Raw genomic sequence first — 25,919 nt, forward strand, 5'->3', positions numbered from 1 at the left:
AAGAGGGAATGGCCTCAAGCTCCACCAGGGGAGATTTAGGCTGGACATCAGGAAAAATCATTGGGGACTGGAACAGGCTGCCCAGGGAGGTGGTTGAGTCACCTTTCCTGGAGGTGTTTAAAGGACGAGTGGATGAAGCGCTGAGGGACATGGTTTAGTGATTGATAGGAATGGTTGGACTCGATGATCCAGTGGGTCTTCTCCAACCTACTGATCCTGTGCTCCTGTGATGCTGGAAGCCGCCGCCGCGCTAGTGCCGCGCCCCGCCCGCGCCGCGCCCCGCCCCCCGCTCCTCCCGCCGCCGCTGGGGGCAGCCGCGCCGCTCGCCGCGGGCCCCTTTGTGCTGCCGCCTCAGAGCTGCCCTCAGCCCGGCGGCGGCTGCGTCACGGCCCCGGCCGCCCAGAGGGGACACCTCGCCCGCTCCCCCCGCCCCCCCGCCATCGCCGCGGAGGAACGACGCCTCGCCGCCCCCCGAGGAAGGGCCGGGAGCCGCGGCGGTGAGTGGCGGCGCCGCCGCCCCGCGACTCGCCCTCCCTGCGGAACGGACGGCGGCGGCGGCGGCGGCGGCGGGGAGGGGGGCGGCGGACGCGGCCCCGAGGCTCGGGGCGGGGGGGCGCGAGGGGAGCGGCGGGAGGGGGGCAGGCTGCAGGCACAGCCCCGAGGCTGGGGGGGGGACACGCGGGGGGCACAGCCCCATGGCGGGAAGGGGCGGGGGGCGAGGGGAGCGCCCTTGGGGGCCGCGGCGGGAGGGGGGCAGGCGGCGGGCACAGCCCCGGCGGGGGGTGGCGGGGAGCGGCGGCGGGAGGGGGGCGGGCTGCGGGCGCGGCCCCTGAGGGGATGGGGGGGCGGCGGTGGGTCCGGAGCATCCCGGTGCCGCCCCGGGAAACCATCGCTCCGTTCGGGGTGACGGGGTTTTGGGGTGCTCTGGGGTTTTGGGTTTGATTTTTTTGGTCGTTGGGGTTTGGTTTTCTTTGGCTTTGGCGATAACGCGCTGGCCGTCGTTCTTGCCTCCCAAAATGCCGAACCGCAGCCGAGTCGCAGCATCCTGCGCGGGATTTTGGTCGTTTCATTTTTTTTTTGCCCTAAGAGATTTCGAGTTCCCCGAGGGAACGATCTGGTGCATCCTGAGTTTCTGACATTTTTGCGTTTGTGTGTGTGTGTGCCAGCAGAAGGTCCCTCGATCCTGGAAGAATGGTGAAACTGGGGAATAATTTCAGCGAGAAGAGCACAAAGCAGCCCCTTTTGGAGGATGGATTTGACACCATCCCCCTGATCACACCCCTGGATGTCAATCAGCTCCAGTTCCCGCCTCCTGATAAGGTACAGTAGGATTTGGTTTCCACCCCGGAGAATCACACCCAAATCCCAGGCAAACAACAAAAGAATAGGTTGCATGCAACGAGCAGCGTAGAAATGCCAGGAAATATGGAGTGTTTTAAGGCATTCTAGTTCCCTGTGGTGAAGAAAATAACAGTTAAGCTAATGCAAATCCAGTAGTAGTGATTTGCATTGAAAAGGAGGAGGAAATGTTAGCAATAAGCATGTATAGATTTCAGCGCAGCTGTAGTACAAATGCAGGCTTCTCTGTGCCGTGTTGCTGTAGCCCTTCCTATTGTGTATCTTTCATTTTTGTGTCTGGAAGGTACTGTGTATTGTTTGAGCAGCGTGGATTTTCTCTGTCCAGAAGAAACCCTCCTGATGGGGTCTGGGGGGGATAAAGCACTGCTTTATGTCTGCGCAAGATGTATGTGGGCAGACTCGCCACAAAGAGAAAGAACTTCCATGTTCCTTTTGTGCTTCACTAGGAAATGAATGCTAGCTCCAGACAAGCTGAAATAACGAGATGAGAACAGGCCACTGAGTTCTCTACTTGGCTACTTACTTGGTTCAAAACCCTCCAAATAGGTGATGCTGATGCTCTGTAGCTGAAAGGGAGGAGTCCAATATGGTTGGAAAGGAAATGTGCATCCTGGATTCCTCATTACATGGCTTGGTTACTAAGGATTTAATTTTAAATATTTAGGAAGGAGGTGCAATAGCCTGTAAATATATTTATTCACACCATAAAGAATTCAGTTCAGTGTTTCTACAGGTAAGGTGGCATGCAGTAGTAGGATACTTTTTCAGATGTTTCAGCGTCCTGTGTTAGTAGGATACTTACTTGCATGTTTCTCACATATTCATCTGGTATAAAAAGCATTATGGTCTTTGAAAAATAAAAAAATTAACTAGGAAATGGTTGGTAATATCTTCATGATGATTTTTATTTTTGGCATTGTTTCCTCCACAAGCTCGGTTCTACTTCTAGATAAAATGATATGCATTCCTTACAGAGCCAAAAAAAAAAAAAATCACAATCTTTTCTTGGGGTTGTAGGCAATACAAATAAATTTGACCTCCATTTTAATTGCTATCAACATCATTCTGTGTTGTGTGTGGTGACCAGTTGGCAGGCATAAATGCAATAAGCTGTAACAGCTGTTAGAAAGCCTGAGGGTCCATTTTCTGCCCTCTGTTACATGGGTGTAAATCTTGTAACTGAGGACAAAAATTGCACCCTAAGGCTTTAATACAAGTTAAGCCTTACACTGTGTGATGGGTCTGCCAACTGGTGGCTGGATATAACCGATTACCGATGACCAGCATCCAAAGGAACCTGTTATGTTACTGCACTGCTCAGCAGACATCTGAACAAGGGACCTGCGTGGTAATAGGTTTAACCTGAATGGAGCCTCTATAGTGAACTCAGGAGGTTCTGTACCAGCCTGATGGCTCCTGCTAGAGCGGGGTGGGACTCCTCCCACTTTCGCATTTGCCTTGAACAAAAGCATATGTACAACTAGGCTAGAAGCTTAACTAAAGAAATGTTTGATTGGCTCTTCTACTCTTTTTTACTCTGTATTTTATATGTTGGCGTTCTTTTACTTCCCTTTTGCAAACATAAAGGAGAAAAATAAAAACATGTTTATTGGTAATACTGGTTTCCTTCTGTAGCTGTCAGCGTGTCTACTGGTTGCTACAGCCTCAGTAGCAGTAATACGGAATCATAGAATTGTTAAGGTTGGAAAAGACCTCCAAGATCATCAAGTCTAACCATCAGTAGTAGAGCAACTGACGTGAAAAAAACTGAAACAAACCAGTATTAAGTGAAGATTGGCACACAAATCAAATTTTGAAGTATGAAGACACTCATGTATAATGAATATGAGTATCTACTCCGTATAGCTGTGCTTATTGTTCCCTTACAAGGCTCCAGTATGGCATTGAAGCATAACTGCTTGAACAGTAGTGACTACAGCGCTAAGAGGCTGATGTTTTTGACAGCTTTTAAATTAAAGGGATGGACTGATTTAAATTCATATTTAGGTATGTTAAACAAAAGAAGGCATTACATAACCAAGCAGATAGAACTGTATGTTCAGTGTCAGCTGAATGTGATTGGAGTTGCCAGAGATTATGCAACATAAAGGGGGAGGAAGGGAAGTAAAATGTTACAAAGCATTCAAAAAATCCTCAGACAGTTTAATTTCATGATGCTGTTATAAAATTAAATGCTTAATTTTTATTTTCTTATTAATTATATCTGAAAATAGATACAGTTGTTTCTAAAGCTATGTAGTGTTGTAAAAGCGTCTTAGTAAGTTTTTTGGCCTTGAGTGTAGGTACAGTTACACGTTCTAGATACCATTGCAAAAAATCAAGGAGAGGGGAACCCAAAGTTTTAATTTCAATGCCTGGCTACCTGTAAGTGTCCCAGTATTAGTTTCAGAATAATGTAGTTGCTATTGATACCATGGGCTGCTCTAAAGATAGAATCTGATTCTAAAAATCTGGAAGAGTCTAGATATTTATTCTTTGGAACAACAGAGAAGATTGAGCAAATCTTAATAGTGCTGCCAGTACAATAAGCTGCACCCCGTCTTGAGAGTGATAGTTGGAAAAAGATGGTGAAAAATGGTAGAAGACAAAAACGAGGCAAATAGGTTAGGTGTGTGAAAGTTTTGTACAATTACAATGCCTAGGAGAGCACTAGAGCTACGACTGACGTAATAAATATTTTGGGAATAGAGGTAAGGTGCTAAATTATGTAGCTTGGGGCAGTAGCTCATAGCAACAAATAAGCTGAAGTTCAAGAGACTTGGGTTTCAAGAAATCTCATTAACACAAGGGTTTGTGTGCATCCTGCTCCTTGCAGTTGGTAATTTGAAAGCTAGATGTTAAAAATAATAGCGTGAAGAACTGTAGTCTAGCACATAGTGAATAGTCACTAGATGGGTCATTTAAATTCTTTTAAACTCAAAATCCTGCCATCAAAGAACATGGCTACTGGCAGCATCATTATCTGCTAGATTTCTATGGGCAGTCTTTAATAATCTTCTCATCCTATTGGTCTCCAGTTTGATATCCCATTAATGGGATCTCTTGAAGCAAATGGAGGTGGCTATTTTCAAAATATACAAAGTGGGAAGTTTCATGATTTGGATTTGAACTAAGTAGATGCTTGCCTGTTCAGCAGCACAGTACCACCACAGCTGAAAAAACTGAACATTTGTGGAACTGTTGCATGACAAACCTTCCTGTTGGTCCATCAAAACCACTTTGAGCGATACTTTTGTTGATGATTGCTATGACAGGAAAAATAACTAACAACTTAAGCTTCCAAAGAAGAATTACACAAAGTGGGAGGAGGATAAAAATACTATGCTAGATGTGCTTGTCAGCAGGTAAAAGAAGAGTTAATGAATAAATAAGATTCCTGTGTCTGGTTTCAGGTGACAGCTTATTGGTTTTTATTTTTTTAAAGGTGGTGGTCAAAACAAAAACAGAATATGAACCTGATCGCAAGAAGGGGAAGTTCCGTACTCCTAAAATAGCTGAATTCACAATCAGCATTACTGAAGGGGTTTCAGAAAGATTTAAGGTAAGCAATGCTATCTGAAGATGTTAATGACTCTATTGTGCTCACAGAAGTGCTTAAAATCAATTGCTGATTGTAGCCAAAACTGTCTATAGCTAATAGAGTGGATGTTGTGGGTATAGCTGAATATAAGAAAAAAAATGCAATTTTATAGTAATCTAGTATTTAGCAGTTAGAAGCAAAAACAAATCTTGCAGTGTTATTGCTTGTAATCCCACTGTGGCAGATGAAGTCAGATGGTGCTTTTGTCAGCCTGTGGGTTTCATAATGTGGCTGATCAGGGTCTATGTGGTATGCACACAGGTAGCTCTCATGGTATGGATAAGGCTCCTGTTAGTGTTGAATGACAAGAACCGCAAGATTATTTGTTTTCTTTTTGGCTTATTTTTCACTGTGGCCAAACAATTATCTTAAAAGCACTGTCACAGTCTGTTAACGCTTTTTTTTTTGTTGTTAAATGTATGGCTTGGCAGCTCAATGATGTATACCAAAGCTCTTTGCTATCAGTTTTCCTGGTCCAGTTGTATTTTACAGCTTGGTGATGACTGTTACTGGCAGATGGCAGTTCAGCAAGAATCTGACTTAGATTTACTCTTTAGTGTCCATACCCCTGTTACTCTCTTCAGTAGACCCAGAAGGAAGCTGAGAGTTTAACTGGTGCAAGGATTGAATTTCCTTTCCCTTTTCTCACTGGGGGATAGGTTTCCTTGCCCTGTGTAAATAAAGCAAAGCAGGAAGGTTCACAGTTAAGCTTGTGCTTTCCTACTTATTCTCTTAACAAAGGAGGACTACAGCTTTTCAGTGCTGTTAATTTGGCATCTTGGCCAAGGATTTTTAAACAGTAGGTGACCACACTGTTCAGTCCACAAGCACAAATACGTTTGGAAAGCCTGATGTTTAGTATGAGGGGAAAATACAGAGTTTCATTAAAGATGTCGACTCTCTTAATACTGCACACTTCTGACCTCTGTTTGGATGACAGGAGTTTTAGAGCACATCCAGAGATTCTAGTTCTGTAATTTGAAGAATAAGCCACAGGAGCTGTGCCTGACCAGTGGTTCTGAAAGCTGCCCAGGCCCAAGCCTACCCTCAGAAGCATGTAGTACAGCTTTTGTGGAATCAGGGCGTGCTAAACAAAGTGAGGACTAAGGGAAGGGTTAGATGTGTTAGGCTGTATTTGCAAAGAAACTTCTCAGAGTGTTGCCAGGAAAATGTTTAAAGTGCAGGGCATCTGGTGGAGTCTTCAGCCATACAGTGTAGGTTCCCTGTAAGTTGGGGGGAACTACTTAATAAGAGATGTTATGGGGTGTAGCAGGAATTTAATAGGGAATTAAGAAACCTAGTTCCAGTTTTTCAGTTCCCTGATTTGGAGCAAGGACATTCCATCCCTGAGGGGAAAATCTTCATTGTGGCTAATGTTATCTCTTTCTCCTCCTGGCACTGTAGTACCAGTTCTTGAGAGTAATTCCCTTTCTCTCAGGTGAGGGTTGTGCACACCATACTGTCAGGTAACACACAGCTGGACAGCTCAGAACAAGGAGGACTTATGTCTTTTGTGCATGTCCTGGTCACACTAAAGTGATCTGAAAAATCTTTACTACATTGTGGAAGAGAAAGGGGAGAAAGTGTTTAGTTTTAATACCCTGCTAGGAGTTTGGTTCCAAGCAACTGAGCAGCACCTATGCCTAAGGAATTTTGTACTTACCTACTGTAGGGATGAGGGGATTTAATGGCTGCAACATTAAATTGTGAAAAAGGAAGGGTTTTGGATAGCTTAGTTGCATCTAAATGTTTTGTGCGTCTCTTTGTGGATCTGAGTTCTTTCTATCTTTGGTGGGATAGCTGAGCAAATTAAACCTTGCTGAACCACAAATAAACAGCTGCTTTTGCTGTCGTGTGGTCTTCTCTAGTTTGTATAGCTGAACAAGTAGAAGTCTGAGCATTTTTGCGCTGCATTTTTATGTACTTTTGATTGGCATACTTAAATAAAATGTCTTTTAGATGTTCCTTTATGATGATAGCTCTGGGATTAATCTCATACTACAGGGTTGCTAGGTTTTGCTGCTAGGTAACTACTGCATCAGAGAGAGGTTTCAGTACATTTTGGTGTCTCTTGGGAATTGCAGGGTGATTCACACTATGGCTGTAAGTCTAGGCCTCTAAAGAAGAGTGTGAGGGTTGATCAATTAGGAAAATTGTGGTTCAGTTAATTGAAAACAATAGTTTGATGCAGAACATTCGGATCCTAAAAATGTCCCTTAATCTCTGTATAACAGCTTAAAATTGAATTATGCTGCTTGCAACATTTTAAAGAGAACTGACTGGTTCTCCAGCAGGGATGATTGTCATAGTCACCACTCCCAGTAGTAAATATTACATGAATAATTGATGGAATTTCATAAATATGTAGATGAAAAGTACTGATTGTGTGAGATTTTCTCCTGGGTCTTTGTTAATTGTGAACCATCATGTTAACTGCTGCTGTTGATTCTGAGAGAGCAAAAGGATATTTGTTTGAAAATTAAATGTTTGCTATAATTATGAAATGCATTATTTAACTGGTTGGATATTGACTTTGGCTTACGCTCACAAAAAAAAGCTTCAGATACCATTTTAATGACTTCAGCATTGTACATTGCTGGTGCATAAGCTTGCCACAAGACACAGCCCAAATGTTGTGCTAAAAATAAGAAAAATCAGTCAGTCTTATTTACAAATAATTCACATGTGTATTCTAAGATGTACTCGTTAAGTAAGGAAGGAGCAGATTGCACTTTTGGGATTCAGCAATGCAGATCATCTAAAGCTATTCTTCTTGAGAAATTATACATCATAACAAATGAAGCAACTCCATCATGTGCATATGTCATGTAGATCATTAAGTGCTTTAGCAGCTGGGTGAATAACAAATTATAAAACTTATTTTCTGCATTCAATCCACATTACCACAGTTATTACAACAGAGCTGAAGATTGTTTACAAGGAAAACTGCAAGTGTAATTTTCCTCTATGAAGTCACATTCTGAATTCAAATCAGAATCTGTCAGAAGAATGTGATGATTTCCTGATTCTGAGAACCCTGTTGTCTTTATTTGGTCTTATGGCACTAACCACATCAAGGATTATGTGTTTTTTCACTGTAGGTTATTTTTCATTGAGAAAGAGAAGTCATGCTTTTGTTCTTTAAACAGTGTAGGTTAATGTGAGGAGTTGGTCCTTCACAACTGGAAAGCAACTTCGACTGAGGCAGATCTTTCTCTCCTGTAAACTGTCTGCTGTGCAGAACAAAACATGGCTGGAAATATCTTTTTCAAAGGAGTCTTACAAAGCAGAACGTAGAAGGGAGCTGTTGCAGGAGAAAATGGATAGTGCCAGTTACCCAAAGCCAAACCTTAGCCTCCCCCATTGACAGAGCAGCATTCTTACAAACTCCAGTTGGATTTTGTAGTGGGATGTCTGTTCTGGCACCCATTGAATTGGGCTACAGTTGACAGTTGTGGACAAACAGACCAATTTTAAAAAATGTTTGTCGTATCAAAGCATGATGATTTTTTTCTGTCTTTGGGGAAACCTGAGTAAAGAACATTGAGAAGTATTTTGAAAGCTTAACACTTATGTTTGCCAATAAATTTCAAGCCCTTAAATAAACCAAAGTTGTGGTATGTCTTAAGGCATTTGGTTCTATTCAAAGGCAATTCAGTTCTTCAGATTTTATCCTTGACATCTCTACATATGACTAACTGCAGAGCCAAAGCCTCAAGCTTATTTCTGTGACAAGACTCAGAGTTTTGCCTGGTCATTTTAAAACTGAAAAAATATGTAATGTACTTAAATATTGCTTTTTTGATCTGCTTTAAGGGGGCATCCTTTAAAACATGTTTCTGCCTTAAGGCTTTTTTAACGGTTGTTCTTAGTAATACTAATGGTGATTATTTCTGCAAAAATAGTCACAGACAAGGAAAATATTTCTTTGTTGATTTCTGTGTGATTGCCCTGTGTGTTGAGTAGCTCTTTTCCCTTACTTCAAAAGTCTGCTACGTGCACGAGATGTCAGCTGATTGTCGTACAGGATGTTGTGTCCTTAAGTATATTCTGTGTCTGTCACTTAGTGCTGGAAGAGTGACAGGTACTTACTACCCTGAGTGGTTCTGTTTTCTTCAGTAGAACTATTCACAGGATTAAAGTTGCTCACAAGTATAAGCATTTGGCAGGCTTTGAATTTTTCCTTTGTTGCTTCAAGCAAGAAAAATATAGGAGATTCTTCTCTCAATGTGACTGCTATTTAAAAATTGCTGTATGTAAAGGCACTGCATGGCAACTTTCATTTTCCCACTTTTTAAAATATTTGATAATTCCTTGATACGGCATTGACAACCCTCCTGCTAGATTTTTAGCTAAAAGAATTTTTTTACAGTCAGAGCTAGAGGATTTAAGTGAAGTGGATGCATAACAGCAGCTCCCCTCCTTGGAGTCAGGTGTCCTCTGCCATTATGTCCATCTCTTGGAGCAGAACCAGAGACACAGGTGACACAGAAGATGTTTTGAGTCTCTCCAGATGTAACAATTACATAGCCTTTCCTCTTCTGTAGTATTCTCCAGGTTTGTTTTGGTTTTTTTTCCAGGCCTCAGTAATGTCTTCTGGGTTTATATGGGAAGGTAACAGGGTTCTTATTTCTGAGCCACAGGGTTTCCTGAGCTGCTTCCTTGGATCTTTGTAGTTTAGAAACTAATACGTGGTGCCATGTGACAGCAGATGAGAACACTGTCACAAACAGCTGTGTTAAGCCACAGTGCTAGACTCACAAGGCCACTGCCTTGTTAACTTGTTTTTGTCTAACAGTATCTCCCTCAGGTTTCACTAATCAGCTCCCTTGCAGTCTGGTTCTGGTGTCTTGCACTGTCGCTGTTAATAAGATCAGGGTCTGTAGCTTCTTTTTAGTTACTATCCTTCGTGAATCTATCTGCCTTCCAGTCACCTCCAGATAAGCTTCCAAGCCAGTTCCCTCTTCCTCTTTGTCATCTCTGTTGAGGAGAACAGTCTTTTGATTCTCCTGCTTTTTCCGTACAGTCTGCTACAAGACTACAAACCTCTTTGAGCACAAAGGTTTAATGGGAATGTTCTGATGAAGAAGTTGAGTTTAATAGATAGATACCAGTCATATAGCTAGACGTGACATATGTTAGAAATTCTTGTCTGAATTGTGGCACCTCATTTTCTTTTGAGTCTCTTCCCATATACGGGAAGTTGTACCACATTGTTTTGTGTAATTTGGATTGCTCTATAAATGAGTATGAGTGAAATGTTTCATGTATAGATGTGAATGTTCCTTTCTTTCTTTCATGTTGCCATTTACTTCAGATTGAACATTTTTTATTCCTTAAGTGCATTGTTTCGTATGCATCTTTCATATAAACTTCTAGGGACAAGCCCAGGTAGTAGCATACAAAAATAATTTTGGAAAAGTAGGAATGGTAGGGGAAGTGGAGAGCTGATTTCAGTGTTCTGTCAACAAGCTGATAGAGGGCATTGTGCAGCTGGAGATGCAGGATTTTAGTGGAGAGAGGTGAAATGGAGGTCACGGCCATTTGCAGGGAAGTCAGAGTGATACTTTACAAATTTTAGTGTGGGATGCAGCCACATGCAATCTATTGCAATCACAGTCTGCCTGCCTAAAATTGTCTTGTAGTTTAAATTGAATAGAATTAATCTTAATTTCCACTCCTAAATGGTTGTAGAGAGTGTTTTTCATGCCAGAGGGCTTTGCATTTCACTGGTGGGCTAAGCATAACTTGATTCTAAATCACTTCAGATAAAAGGTGCTTCAGTGTTTTCATTTGATGCTAGCATGTCTGTTCCTGGCACTTTACAGACAAATGAGAAATGGAGGTACAGTTCCCAAGAGGCTACAATTGAAATAGGTAATGCATAGATATAGAACAGAGATGTCACCAAGTGGCAGTGATTGAGCAGTGAAAATAACTGCATGTCTTGTTAGTTCCACTTTAGTTCCACTTCTCGTCAAAACAGGAGTGTTTCTAGGTGGGCTTGTATGCTAAAAGGTGCATGATGTAAGGAAAGCTATGAGGAAAGGGGGTGCAAACGAGCGCAGTGTGAGTGGGCTAATGAAAGAATTTTAGGCAAGAGGAGAAGGCATGATGAGAAAGCAGGAGCTGAAGGCAGAGGGAAAACAGATGGCATTCAGGCTTTGGTGGGACACTGGGATACAGGCAGAATGGAAGGAGATAGAGATAAGAGGAGCAAACAGGGCAGACTTGTGCATGCCTTGAAACATGGCTTGTAATCTGTTCAGAAGGGGACAGGAACGTGGAAGGGATCTGAAGAGAAGCAGGCAAAGTTGGTGCAGTTTATGGATTTTGCAGTAATATTGTGGCTTGATTAAAAAGGGGGCACAGTAAGCGAGGAAGGAGGAGACTGCAGAAGCTAGGCAGAGAAAATACAGCTTGCAGTGTTTTGCAGCTGCAACAAAGCAGGATGGACTGATTGGGAAGACATAGCAGCTCTTGATGTCTAAGGCTTTGTCATGAGCTGTTCATGTGTTGGTGTAGTTGTCCGATCTGGTGAGTTTCATTTGTCTGGCTAAATGCTTAGTCTGAAGATAGATTTTTTTTTTTTTTTCTTTTGGTACACTTAGTTCATTCATTAGTCATCTCTCATTTCCATTACTGTAATGGCTTCTGGCTAGACGTTATCCTTCTTCTGCTCTTCACTTACAATCTATTAAAAAATCTGACGCGTACATAATATCTTGTCATCTTTTAAGGGGATCTGCCAGATCCCCTTAAAACCAACTTTAAAGGACACACTTAAGATGAAAACAAAACCACACTTTTTGTTCCTAGTTAAAAGAAACAGCTGTTTGAGCTATCTTGTAGTTATTTTGTAAAAAAGTACTTTAAAAGCCCATCAGTCGTGTGGTGTGACAGGCACCTTGGAATTCTGCAGTAGGTACATGGCAGTGAGTGATCATAGTAATTCAAAAGACTCTTGTTTCCCACTGCGTGGGGTCCTGCACTCAGCCAGCTGACTATTACAAGGAGCAGAGATTCAAGATTTCCTTCTAGAAGAAGAGAGAGCGATGTTTGCATGTTCATTGCATCCTCTCCTACCTGGAACAGAGGACGAGGGCAAGTTGCTACTAGTACTCTAGTAGGAAGAAGAGGATAACTTCCCTTTGGTTTATAGTGAGTGTGCAAAGTTGCTGTGGAAAAATAATAATAAAATGACAGCTTTGGTACCATTTGTGATCTAAAGAGCAGCTTGTTGCCTTCCCTCTTTCCACGCTGGCATCTGGGAGAAGACGACTCATTCAGAAGGGGAGGCAGGGAGGTGGGCTTGTGCTGCATTGCTGGCGAAGGAGAGAAGGTGCCTGCCTCAGGTTTGGAAGTGAACCTGGGGATCTGACAATAGTGAACCGTCTATTGTGAGTTATTATGAGAGGGAAAGAAAATGACTATTAGAAGGAAAACAAGGATTTTCAGCTTAAAAGGGAGAAGTGGATTGGATTAACAAGTGATTGTGATCACTTTGGAATCCATTGATGGATTTATTTCCACCTGTGCTGTTTGCATGTCCAACTGCCCTTTACTTAAATAGAAGTTATTTGCATCCTGAAGGATCATAAGAGAAGGGAGCATCTCTTCTAATAAGGAGACGAGAGCTTACTTGATGAGGGATTTGCAAATGGAGTGTGATTGCAAATTCTTGGAGATACTGAGAGTAAAAGTTTACATTTTAATACCAAAACTAATAATATTCAGAAATATAGTAGGTGAGAGAGAGAGAGATTCTGTGAGAATTATGAACCAGGAGTCCTGAGGGCTCTTCCTTGTGACTTGCTGCATGGCAATGGAGAACCATGCTGGATGTGACTTTTATGAGCAGTGAAAACTCACAGCTACATGTAGGTGGGTGAAACAGGTAAATGCTCTTTGTCTCTGCAAATCAACCCTGAGGCTCTGGCTCTGCAACTTGCCAGGCTTCAGCAGCCTGCACAACACTAGGTTTTTGACCTCTTTCAAAAAACAAAATTAGTTTCCAAAACCGTTTCAGAGCATTAGAGAGAGCAGTTCTGCAGTGATTGTGGAAATATGAGTATTTCTCTGTTGTCTAATATTTGGTTTCAACTACAAATTAGCTTGTTAGCTTTACAGAATGTTCCCGAGGCCTCATCTGTAGGTCAAATTGGGAACTAATGCTATAATTCTACTATTCTTTGCTAGTAGGAGGGCTAGGGAATATAGTTAAAATGCTTTGAGATTTGGGAATATTTTCCAAAACATTTTAAACTGTTTACTCCTGTCTATGGGGGAAACAAATGTGAGCTGAATTGATCCATATGGTAGCAATTGTTCTGCTTCGTGTCCATGTCCTGTGTCACAAGCCTGTGCTCCTAGAGAGAGCAGCCTTTCTTTAAGGCTGTGTGGAATACATCAGCAATAATCCCACCTGGGTTTTATCTTTATCTCTGCTTTCTAGTCTCTCTTTTCCATTTCTTCTTTAAGGGAAAGAGCAGTGACTGTGAAAGCAACAGGAACCATGTAACGTACACGTGGAGTCAGTGGGATGCAAATGACCCAAAACCTGCAGCTTGGACTGGGCTGCGTGTGTGTTGTCAAGCTGCCAGGGCTGAGTCAGGAATGCTCCCTCCTTTCTGGTTCCTCATCTTCCTGTGCTGCTCAGCAGCAGCTGGAGCTCAGCTGGGGAGGGTGGACAGGGCTGCAGACCTGCTTAGAGGCCCCTTGGCCTGGTGGGGCAGGTGGACCCTAGGCATCTCCACACAGGTACAGGGTGACAGCAGCAGCATGTGGGACTTGGAGATACTGGCAGAGGAGGTGGGAGAAGAAGCCCCAGGTGTGAACTGTGGACTTGGGGGAGAAAGGTCAGTTTTTCTAAAACTTGGACTGCAGGGAGAATTTTGGGGGAGAACAGAGGATAAGGCATGTTATAGTTGTAGGGAGGGAGAGACACTGGAAGATGAGATGCAAAGGCTTGGGGTAGGCCAGAGGGTGAAGGGCTTCATATGTGTGTGTGGGTGAGGAAGCTGAGGAAATACAGGAGGGGTCCCAAACAACTGTAGAAGAAAAAAGGGAGAGGCCTGATGAAGAACATACAAGAAGGGCTGAGCTGGGGCATGACTTGGCCAGGAATAGAGGGGATTATGGCTTTTGTTATTAAACTGGGCCACAGAGAATGACCGGAAAGGAAGATGTACCTTATCTTTTGGATTCATGCAGGACATATGGAGACATGGGACATGTGAGCAGAAAACACAAGGTTAAGCAAGACAGAGCGATCTATCCATGTTAACCTTTTGTATGCAAATCAGAGAAGCACAGAATCATAGAATAGACAGGTTGGAAGAGACTAATTGGATTTGAAAATTGGTGTCAGTGTGAGGTTTTTGGAGGAGGATTAAGGATATGATTTTTTTTTTTTTGTAATCCAGTGACTGATGTGAGAAACTGAAGATGTTGCTATTAACCAGAAAAGTCCTTTGCTCCATGTCTCATTTCATTTGGCATTATTGCATTAATATCTACATTTCTTCTGCTAAATTGCTTTCTGATTCTCAGTTCTTCCCACCTCTCCTCTGCCCTTGTATTTTTATCTTAAAAATCCTTGCCTTCAGCAGCACATGATACTCCCCAGCCTTGTTTCACTCAGGAAACTTAGCACTTGCTGTTGTCTGCCCATGGTGAAGTTCGCTGCCCCAGCATGAGAAATCCCTGAAAGTGTCTTTCAGGCCTTCAGTGTACTGTCCCACTGCCACAAGCAGCTTGCAGCATTGCAAGTCCTGCTAGGGTGTGGGTTCTTATTAAGGGAACATGTGGTGGTGTTTACCAAGAAACAAAGCTGCAATTTGTTGGTGCCTTTCTCAAATACCAGATTATTCTTCTTTGCATAATTGACCCTGATGTGCCTAAGTTCTCTTTTTAGGAGGTGTATATAGCTGGTTTACTCATCTTTGCTTAGTATTTAGATCATATTATGCTTTGTTTTAATTAATTAATCACATAATCTGGTTTGTTTCTGTTTATTAATGTTTCTTATGCTGTAGCTCAGGCTGGCTTCTTTCTAACTTGCCAAAAAAGTGCTCAACCACTCTTGCTCTGTAATCTCCTCAAGCTACTAATTTGTCTATCAGCTTTAGAATAATAAAGCTTTTAGAATAACAAAAACACACATCTGGGACTCTCTCTCAGGTAATGAATGTTATTTCCTCAGTTCACACCTTCCACAAAAATTAGTCTGATAGGGAGCTTTGCAGTGTAACTGCTAGGCCTAAGTCCCATGCTTTCTCATCCATTGGTGAGGGAATTCTAATGGGAATTCTTTCTCTCAGCTCACCCAAAAGGCTGTTGGTCTCCAGCTGCTTGGGGTTCATTCCTTGGAAAGGGCAGCTTGATACTGACAGTGACTGCACATTGAGTTTAAGGTGTATCTTGGATTTTCTTCCACCCCAGTTTAAGGACCAGAGAGGTACTGAAGGGCATGGTGAGAAGTCAGTGCCATGTAATGCTGTCTGGAATGGCTGCTGTGATAAGATATGAGCACAACTCCTCAAGGCTGGTCCTGTGTTGAACATGGTGTATTCCCTTACGGAAATGGCCGTGAACTACTCTTGCACGGTCTCTCTGTGATGAGGAGGTAGTTTCAACTTAGAAATTAGGAGCATTGAGTAATGAGGCCTGCAAACTACTGGCCTAGCTATCCATGCATTCATAACAGGTGCAACAAGCTCTCATCTGAACAAGACAGCACAGACATTACTTTCTCCTTGGCCTGCTAGAGTCCTTTGTGTTACCTGGTGACACCTGTGCTGATTTAACTGTCACCTGACTCCATTCTTGGACAGGCAAGAGAAAACAAATGTTGACTAGCTGACGTGAGCTAGAATTACATCATCCAAATACTAAAAAAGCAGCAGACCCAAGGTACCTCTGTGTGTCTTTCTGGCCTCCTGTGTGCACTGAACAGAAGTGCAACAAAAAAGACTTGCAGTAGAGAGGCAGCGGGCCACTGACTAGATCATCCGCTTTCTTCTCCGAGAAGGGGGAGGTAGAAGCATGTGTTGATGCCCTGTTCTTCCCCAATAATTAAGAAACTGTTTTTATCCTTTGCTTGATTTTACTTTAGAGTGCAGTCACAGCTCCCTTCTGCTGCTTGCAGTGACAAACAACAGTATAATAAGCAGTACATTACTAACATAAGCATGTTTTATTTTTCTTTACAGGTAACTGTGCTGGTCCTTTTTGCCCTCGCATTCTTAACATGTGTTGTATTTCTGGTAGTCTACAAGGTTTACAAGTATGATCATACCTGTCCAGAAGGATTTATTTTCAAGGTAAATTGCCTACACAGTCTAGAAAACTAGGAGAGCATGTAATATTCTCTGTTGTTTCCAGCATAACCCTGATTAAATCATGCTGTATTGCATAGATATTTGTGTTTATTTTCATAGGTTAGTGTGCTTCCTGCTGTGTTTCTTTCTGCTTAATTGAGGTTGTACTGTTGCACAGTTTTCATAATGTTTTTTTTAATGCTTTAAACATTGAAAATACAGTAGAGGTCCCAACACCAGTGTCCTCCTAAGCTACATGTGCACTTGTCTGGACAAAGCCCTCTGTTATTGGGTCATAAGGTTTAATGTCACATATTCCTCCAAATGCATGTTCCTTAGTGAAGTAGAGAATGGTAAAACCTGGAGGGGAAAAAAATTACTCTGGAATATGTGTCAGAGAAACAGCAGAGTGATGTTCTCATTAAGAGTTCCAGGAGTTACCTCAGGGTTATTTTTGTAGAAAGAACTTCTTGTTCTAGAACATTGACCTCCGAGCCCTGCTGCCACAAGCCAAAAGTGATGCAAAAAAAAAAAAGGTAAAACACATTTACTGAAAAAAAAAAATACCAAAGGAGAGGCCGAGGCTCACTTCCTTGGTGCAACATGATGGTCCTGGCTCCTCAGGTGTGACCTGGGCTGAAAGTCAGAAAGGTAATATTGCTTTCTCAGTTGTAAATGTAGCACTGTGGAACTTGGCTACAATTAGGTAAGAAAAGTAGCAGTGATGAAGGCATTATTCCCTCTGATTCTTTAAGAATATTAAGTCATGTAATGATTCAAGTGGGTATCTGGTATGATCTTCAGAAGGATTTAAGAAGGGATGGCTGCCTGAGCACTCCTTGGCAATCCTGTTCAGGATTTTCAATTCTGTCACTTCGGGCACATAAATATCTTAAAAGAATCTAGTCCAAAGTCACAGTCAGTGATGCCCTGGTGCATTAACTTGGCTCCAAACATTCCGTTTTAGGTTACTGCTTTCCCTTGGTTCAAGGGCAAAAGATACTGTGATTAGAATATTTGGCTGTAACTGTGAAGATCCAGCTTTTGGTTCTGCTGTTGTTTTTTTGTGTTGTCTCAGACAAGCACAGAAACCCCGCTGTGCTTATGTGTCATGGGGCAATAGCCTTTTTTTTTTTTTCTCTAAGCTTTCTCTTGGCTTTGAGCAATTTGGAGTATGGACTGCATGTTCCTCCCAAGCCTGACTTGATGTGATCCTGACTTGACAGGAATGGCCAGATACGTGCTCCTGTCATAAGTCTAGTAACAGTCTGCTACTTCTGCTTCCTTTCATATCATGTTGTCCTTTCCTTTGAGTTCCAGCCTTCTGGCTTCTCTTGTCTTTTTTTCTTAGTGTCACAAACATTTAAGGGGAGAACAGTTTCTTAGCTACACTTCAGCTGCCCTGTGAACACAGTTCAGTCGAGTTTCTCTCCTTAGGGCCTTGTGTTTGAAATGAAGGTTGAGCAGAATGTTGCAGAGCTTATGATTTGTTTCTGAGGTGCAGTGCATACACAGGCTGCTTTACGCTCCCAGTGTTAGGCTTTATGGAGGCTGTTTCCTCGCTGCTTGACAGCGTAATGCTAGGAGACACAGCATCTTTGGACATTTTAACTCTTAAAGAGTTTTACAGGATAAACAGGCTAGGAAATGACAAAGGCCTGAAACTACCAGTGTTGACATGAATTTCTATTTATTGTCTTTGGATCTTTTTTGGGAGAGTCCATAATATGACGTGGCATAGTTTGGCACAGATGTCGTAAGGGAGATGAAGTGTCGCCTTGTGACTAGTGTCTCTGCAGACTGGCTTTGTGCTTCAGGTGAACTCAGCAATGTTCTCTGGCCTGAATGTCCCTAGGCTTTGGATGCTGATGTGACTTCCTGGTTAAGGGCAAAGGTGTCTCCTGCCTCAGGAAGCCTGGTACCATGGGAATCTCTGCATAAAGGCTGAGCTACCGCAGCTGTGATTGAGACTCAGTCTTCCCTGCTCTGATGCTCTTGTATCTGGAGCAGTTCCAAAGGTTTCAGTGTTTTCAGCCTTTCTGCTACTCTATGCATTCAGGGCTTGAAGGTGTGCTTAAAAAAGCTCTTATTTTCTGTTGTATCACAGTCTTAAACCACTTGAGCCTCAATTTTGTGCTTGCTCAGGCTTTGTTACGCGACCCTAATCCTGCTGTTGTGTATATCACTCCTCTGAAGCGCTCTTTACTGGTTGTGGGTGAGACACGCCAGTTTTCCTCAAAGACCTGAGTGCACTTACATCCTGGAGGAATTTCTCCAGGGCTTCAGTATGCTCCATACTGCATCTGTTACCCTTCAGCTTTCCTTGCCAAGGCATCAACGTTCTGTCAGACTCTGGACAGTAAAACAAAGTAATTTCAGTACATTGAAGACAACCCCATCATCTGTTAAGTTTGGGATTACTGACCAGCGAAGTTCACACGTCAGAAGATATCGTTTATAACTGAATACCACTGAGGTCTTTCTGTCAAAGGAAGAAAAGCAGTCATCTTGATAGACAGAGGTAGATACAGATACAGATAGGCAACGAGGATTCTCTCTGGCATCAAAGACCATAACCCATAACTAATTTCTGAAATAGAAGGGCTGTGAAGGAAACGAGACTGGCAACTCACTCTGGAGCATCCCAGTTTCTCCCCAGGGCCTTCCTTATTACCTATCTCACCTAGGAACCATGGAAATGAATAAAGAAGATGGAGAGAAATGTTCTGATTAATCTGAAGGTTTCAAGCAAGCAGCAGGATGAGAGTTGTCATTTGTTTCCATCACTCTCAAGGGCTGCCTGACCTGCTTTCATTAGGAGGTAAGGAAAGGGGGCAGTCCTTGGGCCGTACACCAGGAGCAATGAGTGAAAGGGGAGGCTTCTCTCATCTTTTCTAGAAGCATAAAATCCCAGGAGTAAAATCCAGCCAAGATGGGAACTGTGCTCTGTTTCTTTAGGCTCTTCTGTCAGATGTTATGTATGTTTGTGACTACAAAAAATAATATCACTGAGTCATTTTGCTTGTTACAAAGCAAATTGCTTCTAAAAGCAGCAAAAGATACTGTGTCGGTTTTTGAGACTTTCAGTAATCTTGGCTTGTCTTCAGCACTAATAATTACATTTGCTTGAATTTTCTTGGCAGATTTCATTAGATCAATGGATTGTATTCCTTCCCCTATTTTAAATATTTAGAATTGTGACTGCATTCCATGACTGGGTGAAATAATCACTACAAAGATATCTGTGTCTACGTACTTCCTAGCCATTTTGTCATATCAGAAATAGTGTCAGTTATTCCAGATCAAGCATGGATAGTGCTCCAGAAGCTGGCAGGTGAATGTGCCCATCAAATAGCTCTGTTTCAGAGTCTTCCTGGATTTCTGTTTTTCAAATCTAGGTCCCAGTCTTGCAGCTGGCGTGTACGATGGTTGTGACCACGGGGAAACCTCTGTTGACTTAAACAGTGCTGAATAGGCAGAAGTGTCTGCTTAGCTCGGGTTAAATCATGCATGCTTTGTAGCGCTACTTCAAACAAAGCTGCGAGGGAAGGTCTGCCCTGGCTGACACTTTAACAAAAGATGACAAATAAACTGAACCTGGGTGGATGTGGTAACTCCGGGCACTGTTTCTGACTCTGACACACATTGGGGCTCCTGACACAGAAGCGGGTTAGAGATGATGAAGGTGTTAATGCTGTGGGAGGACTGTGAGTGTTGAGACAGCAAGTCTTCTTTCAGCACTCAAAGCTGCCACAAGGCTCACTGGGAGCAGGAAGGTTGTAAGGCTACCTGTAGGCCTGTTTTTTTTTTTGTCAAGGCTTGCTTTTTTTCTTCATAACTATTGATGTTTTTTCACTCATTATTTTTAGGATGCAAAATTTATATTAAGCCAAGATACTGCTGGATCTTTCCCCCAGTCATTTTGTGCTTTGTGACTTAGACCATTTCAAACCATTACTGGTGCTTATTTATGCCACTTCTGGGTTGTTGTGTTTTTTTTTCTTTTGACGAGTCAACACAAAAGTAACCATGAACACATTTGAGATAGATAGCATCTGGTCCTAAAACTCATGGCATTTTCGCCTGTGTGCCTGTGCTCAGGAGCTTCCAACATTGTTTTGTTAGCCAGGCTCTGTGAGAATGATAGCAGTTAAGAGTTGCTGTGCCTGTAGTATTTTAGTCTTCTGGTGCTAGGAGCAGCCAGAGCTGTCAGCCTATTTCGTTTTAAAACAGTCAGGAGTAGAAATGTTTAAACTTTATTTTTTCCCTAAGCTGCAGCTGCCCATAGCTTTCATTTTAGGGGATCCGTTCAGTTGCCTGATGATGCCCCGACACTCTGAGGTATCAGGCAAGACTGCCTGGACTGGCAGATATGGCAGAGGGCTTGTGGGGAGACCCGTAACCCTCTGGAGCAAATCCCAGGGGGTCACAGGATATGTCCAAGTCTTGTTTTCCTTCAGTGCAACTGGCTTGGCTGCTTTGCAGGCTTCTACTGCATCATCACTGGGGTGGTTGCTAGATGATACCTGCTGACTAATGCACTGCATATTCACTTCTGTTTCTAAGATGACAGCAAGGTTTGGATCCTGCTTAGTATTTAACTCTCAAAATCAGGTATTTCACTTTCAAAAGCTCTGAGCATGCATCATCTAGCAGCTTCTGTGTAGTGCTCCTAGAATTCTGGGATGTTAACAATGTAGCCCCACAGCTAAAGATAGTTTTTAAAAGCCTGCTGTTGGCTACATCTGACAACATCTGACAATCAAGAGTGAAGTATTTTGTATGTGTGTACATACTTGCACATAAGCTTGGCCACTCACAGTGTCTTCCCTGTACGTCTTCTTATTTACTGGGCTGTAAAACTGTTCATGCCTTTGCAGCAATAGATCTGTATTCATTTCTGTCCCTCAGACTGGAAAGAACATATTAAAGTGCCTGAAGCCAATCTAAGGGTAGGACACAGACATCTGTAAATGTAGACCAAAGAGTTAGAATTGGGTGAGGAAGAAAAAAGCAGCAAAATAGGGCTGGAACTAGAGATTGAGAACTGTTAATAACAATTTTAGACAAGCATTTTGTTAATTATGCTGGCATATAAAACCAGATTGGTCTTCTAGGCAAATGCTCAAGTAGTTTAAGGATTGCAGGGAAAAACGTTTTGAACACAGCAGGACAACACTGTAGTTAATTGCCCTGTGTTGCATCTTGACTTACAGAAAGTGAATGTTGGTTTAGACTAAAAGGGGAAAAAAAAAAAACTAACCTACTTTGGTGTGTATGGGACTGTACCTGTAATCTAAGTGATGGGTTTTTCTTTTCAGAATAATCAGTGCATTCCAGCTGGGTTGGAAAACTACTACTCTGAGCAAGACTCCAGTGCTCGAGGAAAATTTTACACAGTCATAAACCACTACAACCTGGCCAAACAAACCATCACACGCTCGGTGTCCCCGTGGATGACAGTACTGTCGGAAGAGAAACTGTCTGAGCAGGAGACTGAAGCCGCTGAGAAATCGGCTTAGTAGGATAAGCTAATTATTAACACTATGTCATTTGAGGGTAACTAAGGGACTTTAAGGAAATTTTCATTAAATATAATTCTGGATAATTTAGAGGTTACTCATGTTTATGGTGCAATTGCTTCTGTTTGCTGATACTGCTTTGCAAAAAAAAAAAAAACCAAACAAAAAAACTTGCTGCAGAGCATTCATGGGCATAAACCAAGGTGCATATCAGCATCACTTTAGAGCTCTGACACCATTTTCAATGTTAAAAGAAATCCAATGTTAGATATGTTCTTGCAGTTTATTGGATACTGACAGATTTCTTTGCTGGATTTTCAGGGCTTGGATCTTAGATAAGTCGTGTTCTGTTGTCTGAACTGATGCTTTTATTTATTAATATTTTTATTCTTTGTCATTTTGCAAACCGAAACATCTCAGCCATAACCAGAGTGATCTCTTATTTAGCTGAAAGCTATATTTAATACTTAGGTTTGGCTCAAGCAAGAATGATAGCATTGATGTCAAGGGCATAATGTAATGACTTGTATGGAGAAAGGAACTGTCGGTAGCATTTTTCTTACATTTTCTTTCCTGTTGTTTATTTGTAAGTGATAATGAAGTTCTCTGCAACAAGGCATGCTCAATGTTCTATTATTGCTGTCAACAGGATTTAACTGCATTTCCACTGTGGCTTTAGCATCTTGCTAAGGATGTGCACTGAAACACAAACTAGATAGATATTATGGAAAAACACAGACAGTTTTAGCGATGGATGTTGAGAATAGTGTAAAAAATACACAGTTCAGGATGTTCTAGTGAGAAATGACATCTTTTGATCATACTTAAGAGGCAGAAAGCCTATTCACAGTAGATGTAGTCCACAATGTAATTTGTTGGGTATGACAGAGGGAGTAATATGTTTAAATTTTCACTTTATTATATTAATATTTTCCCTTTTTATCAATTAGGAGGAGCTTTCAGTTTATGTATGGGTTGCAGTTTGATACTTTTCAAAACACAGAGCATGACAGGTGAAACAGTAGCATATTAGGTGACACAGGTGGCTGTTCTAAAAGTACCTGTGGAAGGGAGTGAAGAGCAGAACTCTTCATGTATGGCTTGGGAGGGTAAAAGATGTAGGAGAACGTAGTGTTGTGGATGCACGTTAAGTTCCATTGTAATTACAGGCTTATCTATTCTCTGTGTAAAACCATGTTTTCATTTTTATTATAAATCTTAAATATGTATTACAAAAAAAGGCATCTTCTTAATTTAACAGTTAGACAAAAGAAGCGTGTGAAGTATCGGGGCCAGCAAGTCACCCTTTCTGTTCATGTAACTTGACTGGGACAAGCTAGCGTGGACATGTCAAAAGTTCCATTTTTGGTAAAGACTATACAAAAATAAAGGGAAAACATCAGTCTGAGACATTTCTCCAGATCTGTAGCAGAACAAACATGGTCAGCTCTACTTTTTTTTTCTGTGGTAAATTGCTTTATCACTACCACAGTAAAAATAATTCTCTGGGCTTGATAGAAATGTGCATTACAGAGTAGTATCTGTAAAAGGCTTTTTAAGTCATTAGGGTATGTGGAATGCATAAAAAGCAATAAATTATGTGCCAAATTTTTCTTTGCATTTAAAAATTTCAAGCTTATGTTAAGATACTCAAAATGTACCATGTTTGCATTTTTGAACAGGCACACGTTTTATTGGACGCAATGAATTAATTTGTAACTTTTGACATTTTCACTTTGTGCAAAGTAAAGAATAAGGATGATGATGCTTGTTGCAGACAATGTATAGAAATACAAATTCCAGAAAAGAGATGGTAAAACATTCCCTATCAACATATTTACAGAGGACATTCAGGTTTTACAAATGGAAAGATCTGTTCCCTAAGACTGTCCCACATCAAAATGATTCATGATACATCTCCTCCCCTTAAATCTAGGACAATAAAAGCTTTAATGCACAAGTAAATACTGATGAGATACAACTTCTTTCTCTCTCTTGTAACAATAAACATTAGAAAATATTATGCTTTATTGTCTAGGTAAAAGAGCCTGCTTGTGCCTTCTGAAGTCAAAATCATTTTTTCCTTTGACTTAACAGGAGTGAGTTTGTGGATTCTGATCCGACAGCTGGGGTTGAGACTTTTTAGTTAAAAATTGCTCCCAGTTTTAGAACTTTGAGGAGTTGGGCTTTGCTATTGCCTGTCCTTTGGCTTTGTTCCAACATGCCAGAATATCTGTTTCATTGCACAATCTGTTTGTGTTGTATTCTCCCATTTCACCTAGAAGTAAAGCTCTTCAGCTGATGCTTTATCATTATCGTTATTATAAAATCAACCTGATCCAACTCAAGTAGTTTCAAAGGATTAGACGTAGAGGTCATACATGTGCAAAATGATCACTCTGTACTGAAGTGGTATGATTAAATAAAAGCCTGAGACAGTGTAGCTGCTTTTGCACAGTAGCAGTTTTCTCTTGATCTGCTCTGCAGGCTGGGAGCTGGACTTTTGAAACATCACAGATGTGTGGGTGACTACGATAAAACCGTTATCGTTTTTTTTTTTTTCTTCTGCTGGTTGTGCTCTGGCGTGTAGCTTTCTTACCAGCTCTTCAAAGGTTTTTACATTCTCTGCAGGATTAAGTGTCAGTTTATGTTCAATAAAAGGATTTCAAGTGAGCGCTGTCAGCTCCCTCTGCAGTAATGGATACATGCACATGCTTATTTATTGGAAAGTATTTCCATTATGGCAGCATGAAAAAAAATGCATAAAATATACAGGTTTGCCAGACCCCACTCCATTGGAAAAAAAAGCCAAAATTTTACAAACAAAGCACGTAGACAATATTTTTAATTAATTATCATACCAGTCCAGGAAAAGCAAGGAAAATGAACACATCACGAGGAAGAACAGGATCCATACTCTAAATCCAGCATTGTTTTTGATGGCCTGCGAGGAAAGGGTTGTCTCCATTACCATCACCAGTAAACACAGAGAACAGTTCAACAGTGACAACCCACAGTGACTCTAAGTGGCTTCACTCCTCCCCCCAGCAGGATAAAAAACAAAACTTGCCATTAATTTCAGGTGACTAAAAGTCAGGCTGATTTATCACACTAAAGCTGCTCTCAAAATCTTAAAATTTGACACTTGAAAAAAAAAACCTAAGGTCCCAGGCAATGGAAATATATTCAAAATATTAAGAACCACAACAAAACATACATGCTTAAGGCCAGTTTTAATTTCCAACAGCCTTCATCATTCTAAAAAACATCATCTGACTGAAAAAAAGAAAAAACAACCCCAAGGCTGACAGTGATTTCTGGAGGTTGATTTAGCACCATTGGACTGTTAGTTGAGTATTTCAGTCCAGAGCAAGCAAGCACCATTGTTCTTGGATTCTACTTAAAAAATAGAGCAGGTGGCCCACTTTTCTCTTTTATTTTTTAGATTTACACATGGAATAGATTCTTCTGTGTGAACAAGCATTAATGTAAGTGACCAAGTTTTGTATTGATAATCTTTACTGCTTCTCGGTGTGGTTTAGGAAACTGTTCTATCTACAAATATGAAAAATGAAGCAAAAATAACGGCAGTTCATGTCATGTTGTTGAATACCGATTTTTAATCATGAACAGAGGGACAATCGGCTGACACCTTGCTACCCTCCAAATGTCCTGTCTAAAGTGCTTGCAAATAATGATCTAAAGGCAGAGTAACTGTGTGCTAAATATTAAGTCTATTGATTTAAGTTGTTAAAAATTTGTCCTCCTTACCGTGCGTCACACCACGCTGCCTACCAAAGAGAAAGCTCCAGATATTCTACTTGTAGAAATACGGAAATAAGTTCCAAATCAGAAAGGTTAAGCCCCTCAGTTATGTTTGCTACTGTGTAGAATCGTTTGGTTGGAAAAGACCTTTGAGATCATCGAGTCCAACCATACCTGTCCACTACTAAACCCTATCCCTGAGCATCTTGTCTACCTATCACTTAATACCTCCAGGGACAGTGACTCAACCACCTCCCTTGGCAGCCTGTGCCAGTGCCTCATAACCCTTTCGGTGAAGAAATTTTTCCAGATACCTATTCTGAACCTTCCCTGGGACAACTAGAGGCCATT

At 41.6% G+C, this 25,919-nt stretch overlaps 2 protein-coding genes across 4 annotated transcripts in view; one reads left to right on the top strand and one right to left on the bottom strand.

The window, feature by feature from the left end:
• The first annotated feature begins 306 nt into the window (after positions 1-306).
• Positions 307-23,794, top strand: NSG1 (neuronal vesicle trafficking associated 1). 2 transcript variants are annotated; one of them, XM_069856339.1, is made up of 5 exons: positions 310-497; positions 1,170-1,320; positions 4,805-4,921; positions 16,174-16,284; positions 21,603-23,794. In XM_069856339.1, exons 2-5 carry the CDS (start codon positions 1,192-1,194, stop codon positions 21,801-21,803), a joined length of 558 nt encoding a protein of 185 aa, XP_069712440.1. In that variant the 5' UTR covers positions 310-497; positions 1,170-1,191; the 3' UTR covers positions 21,804-23,794. The 2 variants fall into 2 exon arrangements, with proteins under 2 accessions (XP_069712441.1, XP_069712440.1); XM_069856340.1 differs by lacking the exon at positions 16,174-16,284 and having other exon boundaries at positions 307-497.
• The window catches only part of STX18 (syntaxin 18), a 62,733-nt gene continuing 59,804 nt past the window's right edge, over positions 22,991-25,919 (bottom strand). For both annotated transcript variants that reach the window (XM_069856337.1, XM_069856336.1), the window contains one exon: positions 22,991-24,747. In XM_069856337.1, coding sequence (XP_069712438.1) covers positions 24,652-24,747 — 96 coding nt within the window. In that variant the 3' untranslated portion in view covers positions 22,991-24,651. The remainder of the gene's footprint in view (positions 24,748-25,919) is intronic.

The sequence above is a fragment of the Phaenicophaeus curvirostris genome, chromosome 4, assembly GCF_032191515.1.
Source record: "Phaenicophaeus curvirostris isolate KB17595 chromosome 4, BPBGC_Pcur_1.0, whole genome shotgun sequence".
In the NCBI taxonomy this organism is placed as follows: domain Eukaryota; kingdom Metazoa; phylum Chordata; class Aves; order Cuculiformes; family Cuculidae; genus Phaenicophaeus; species Phaenicophaeus curvirostris.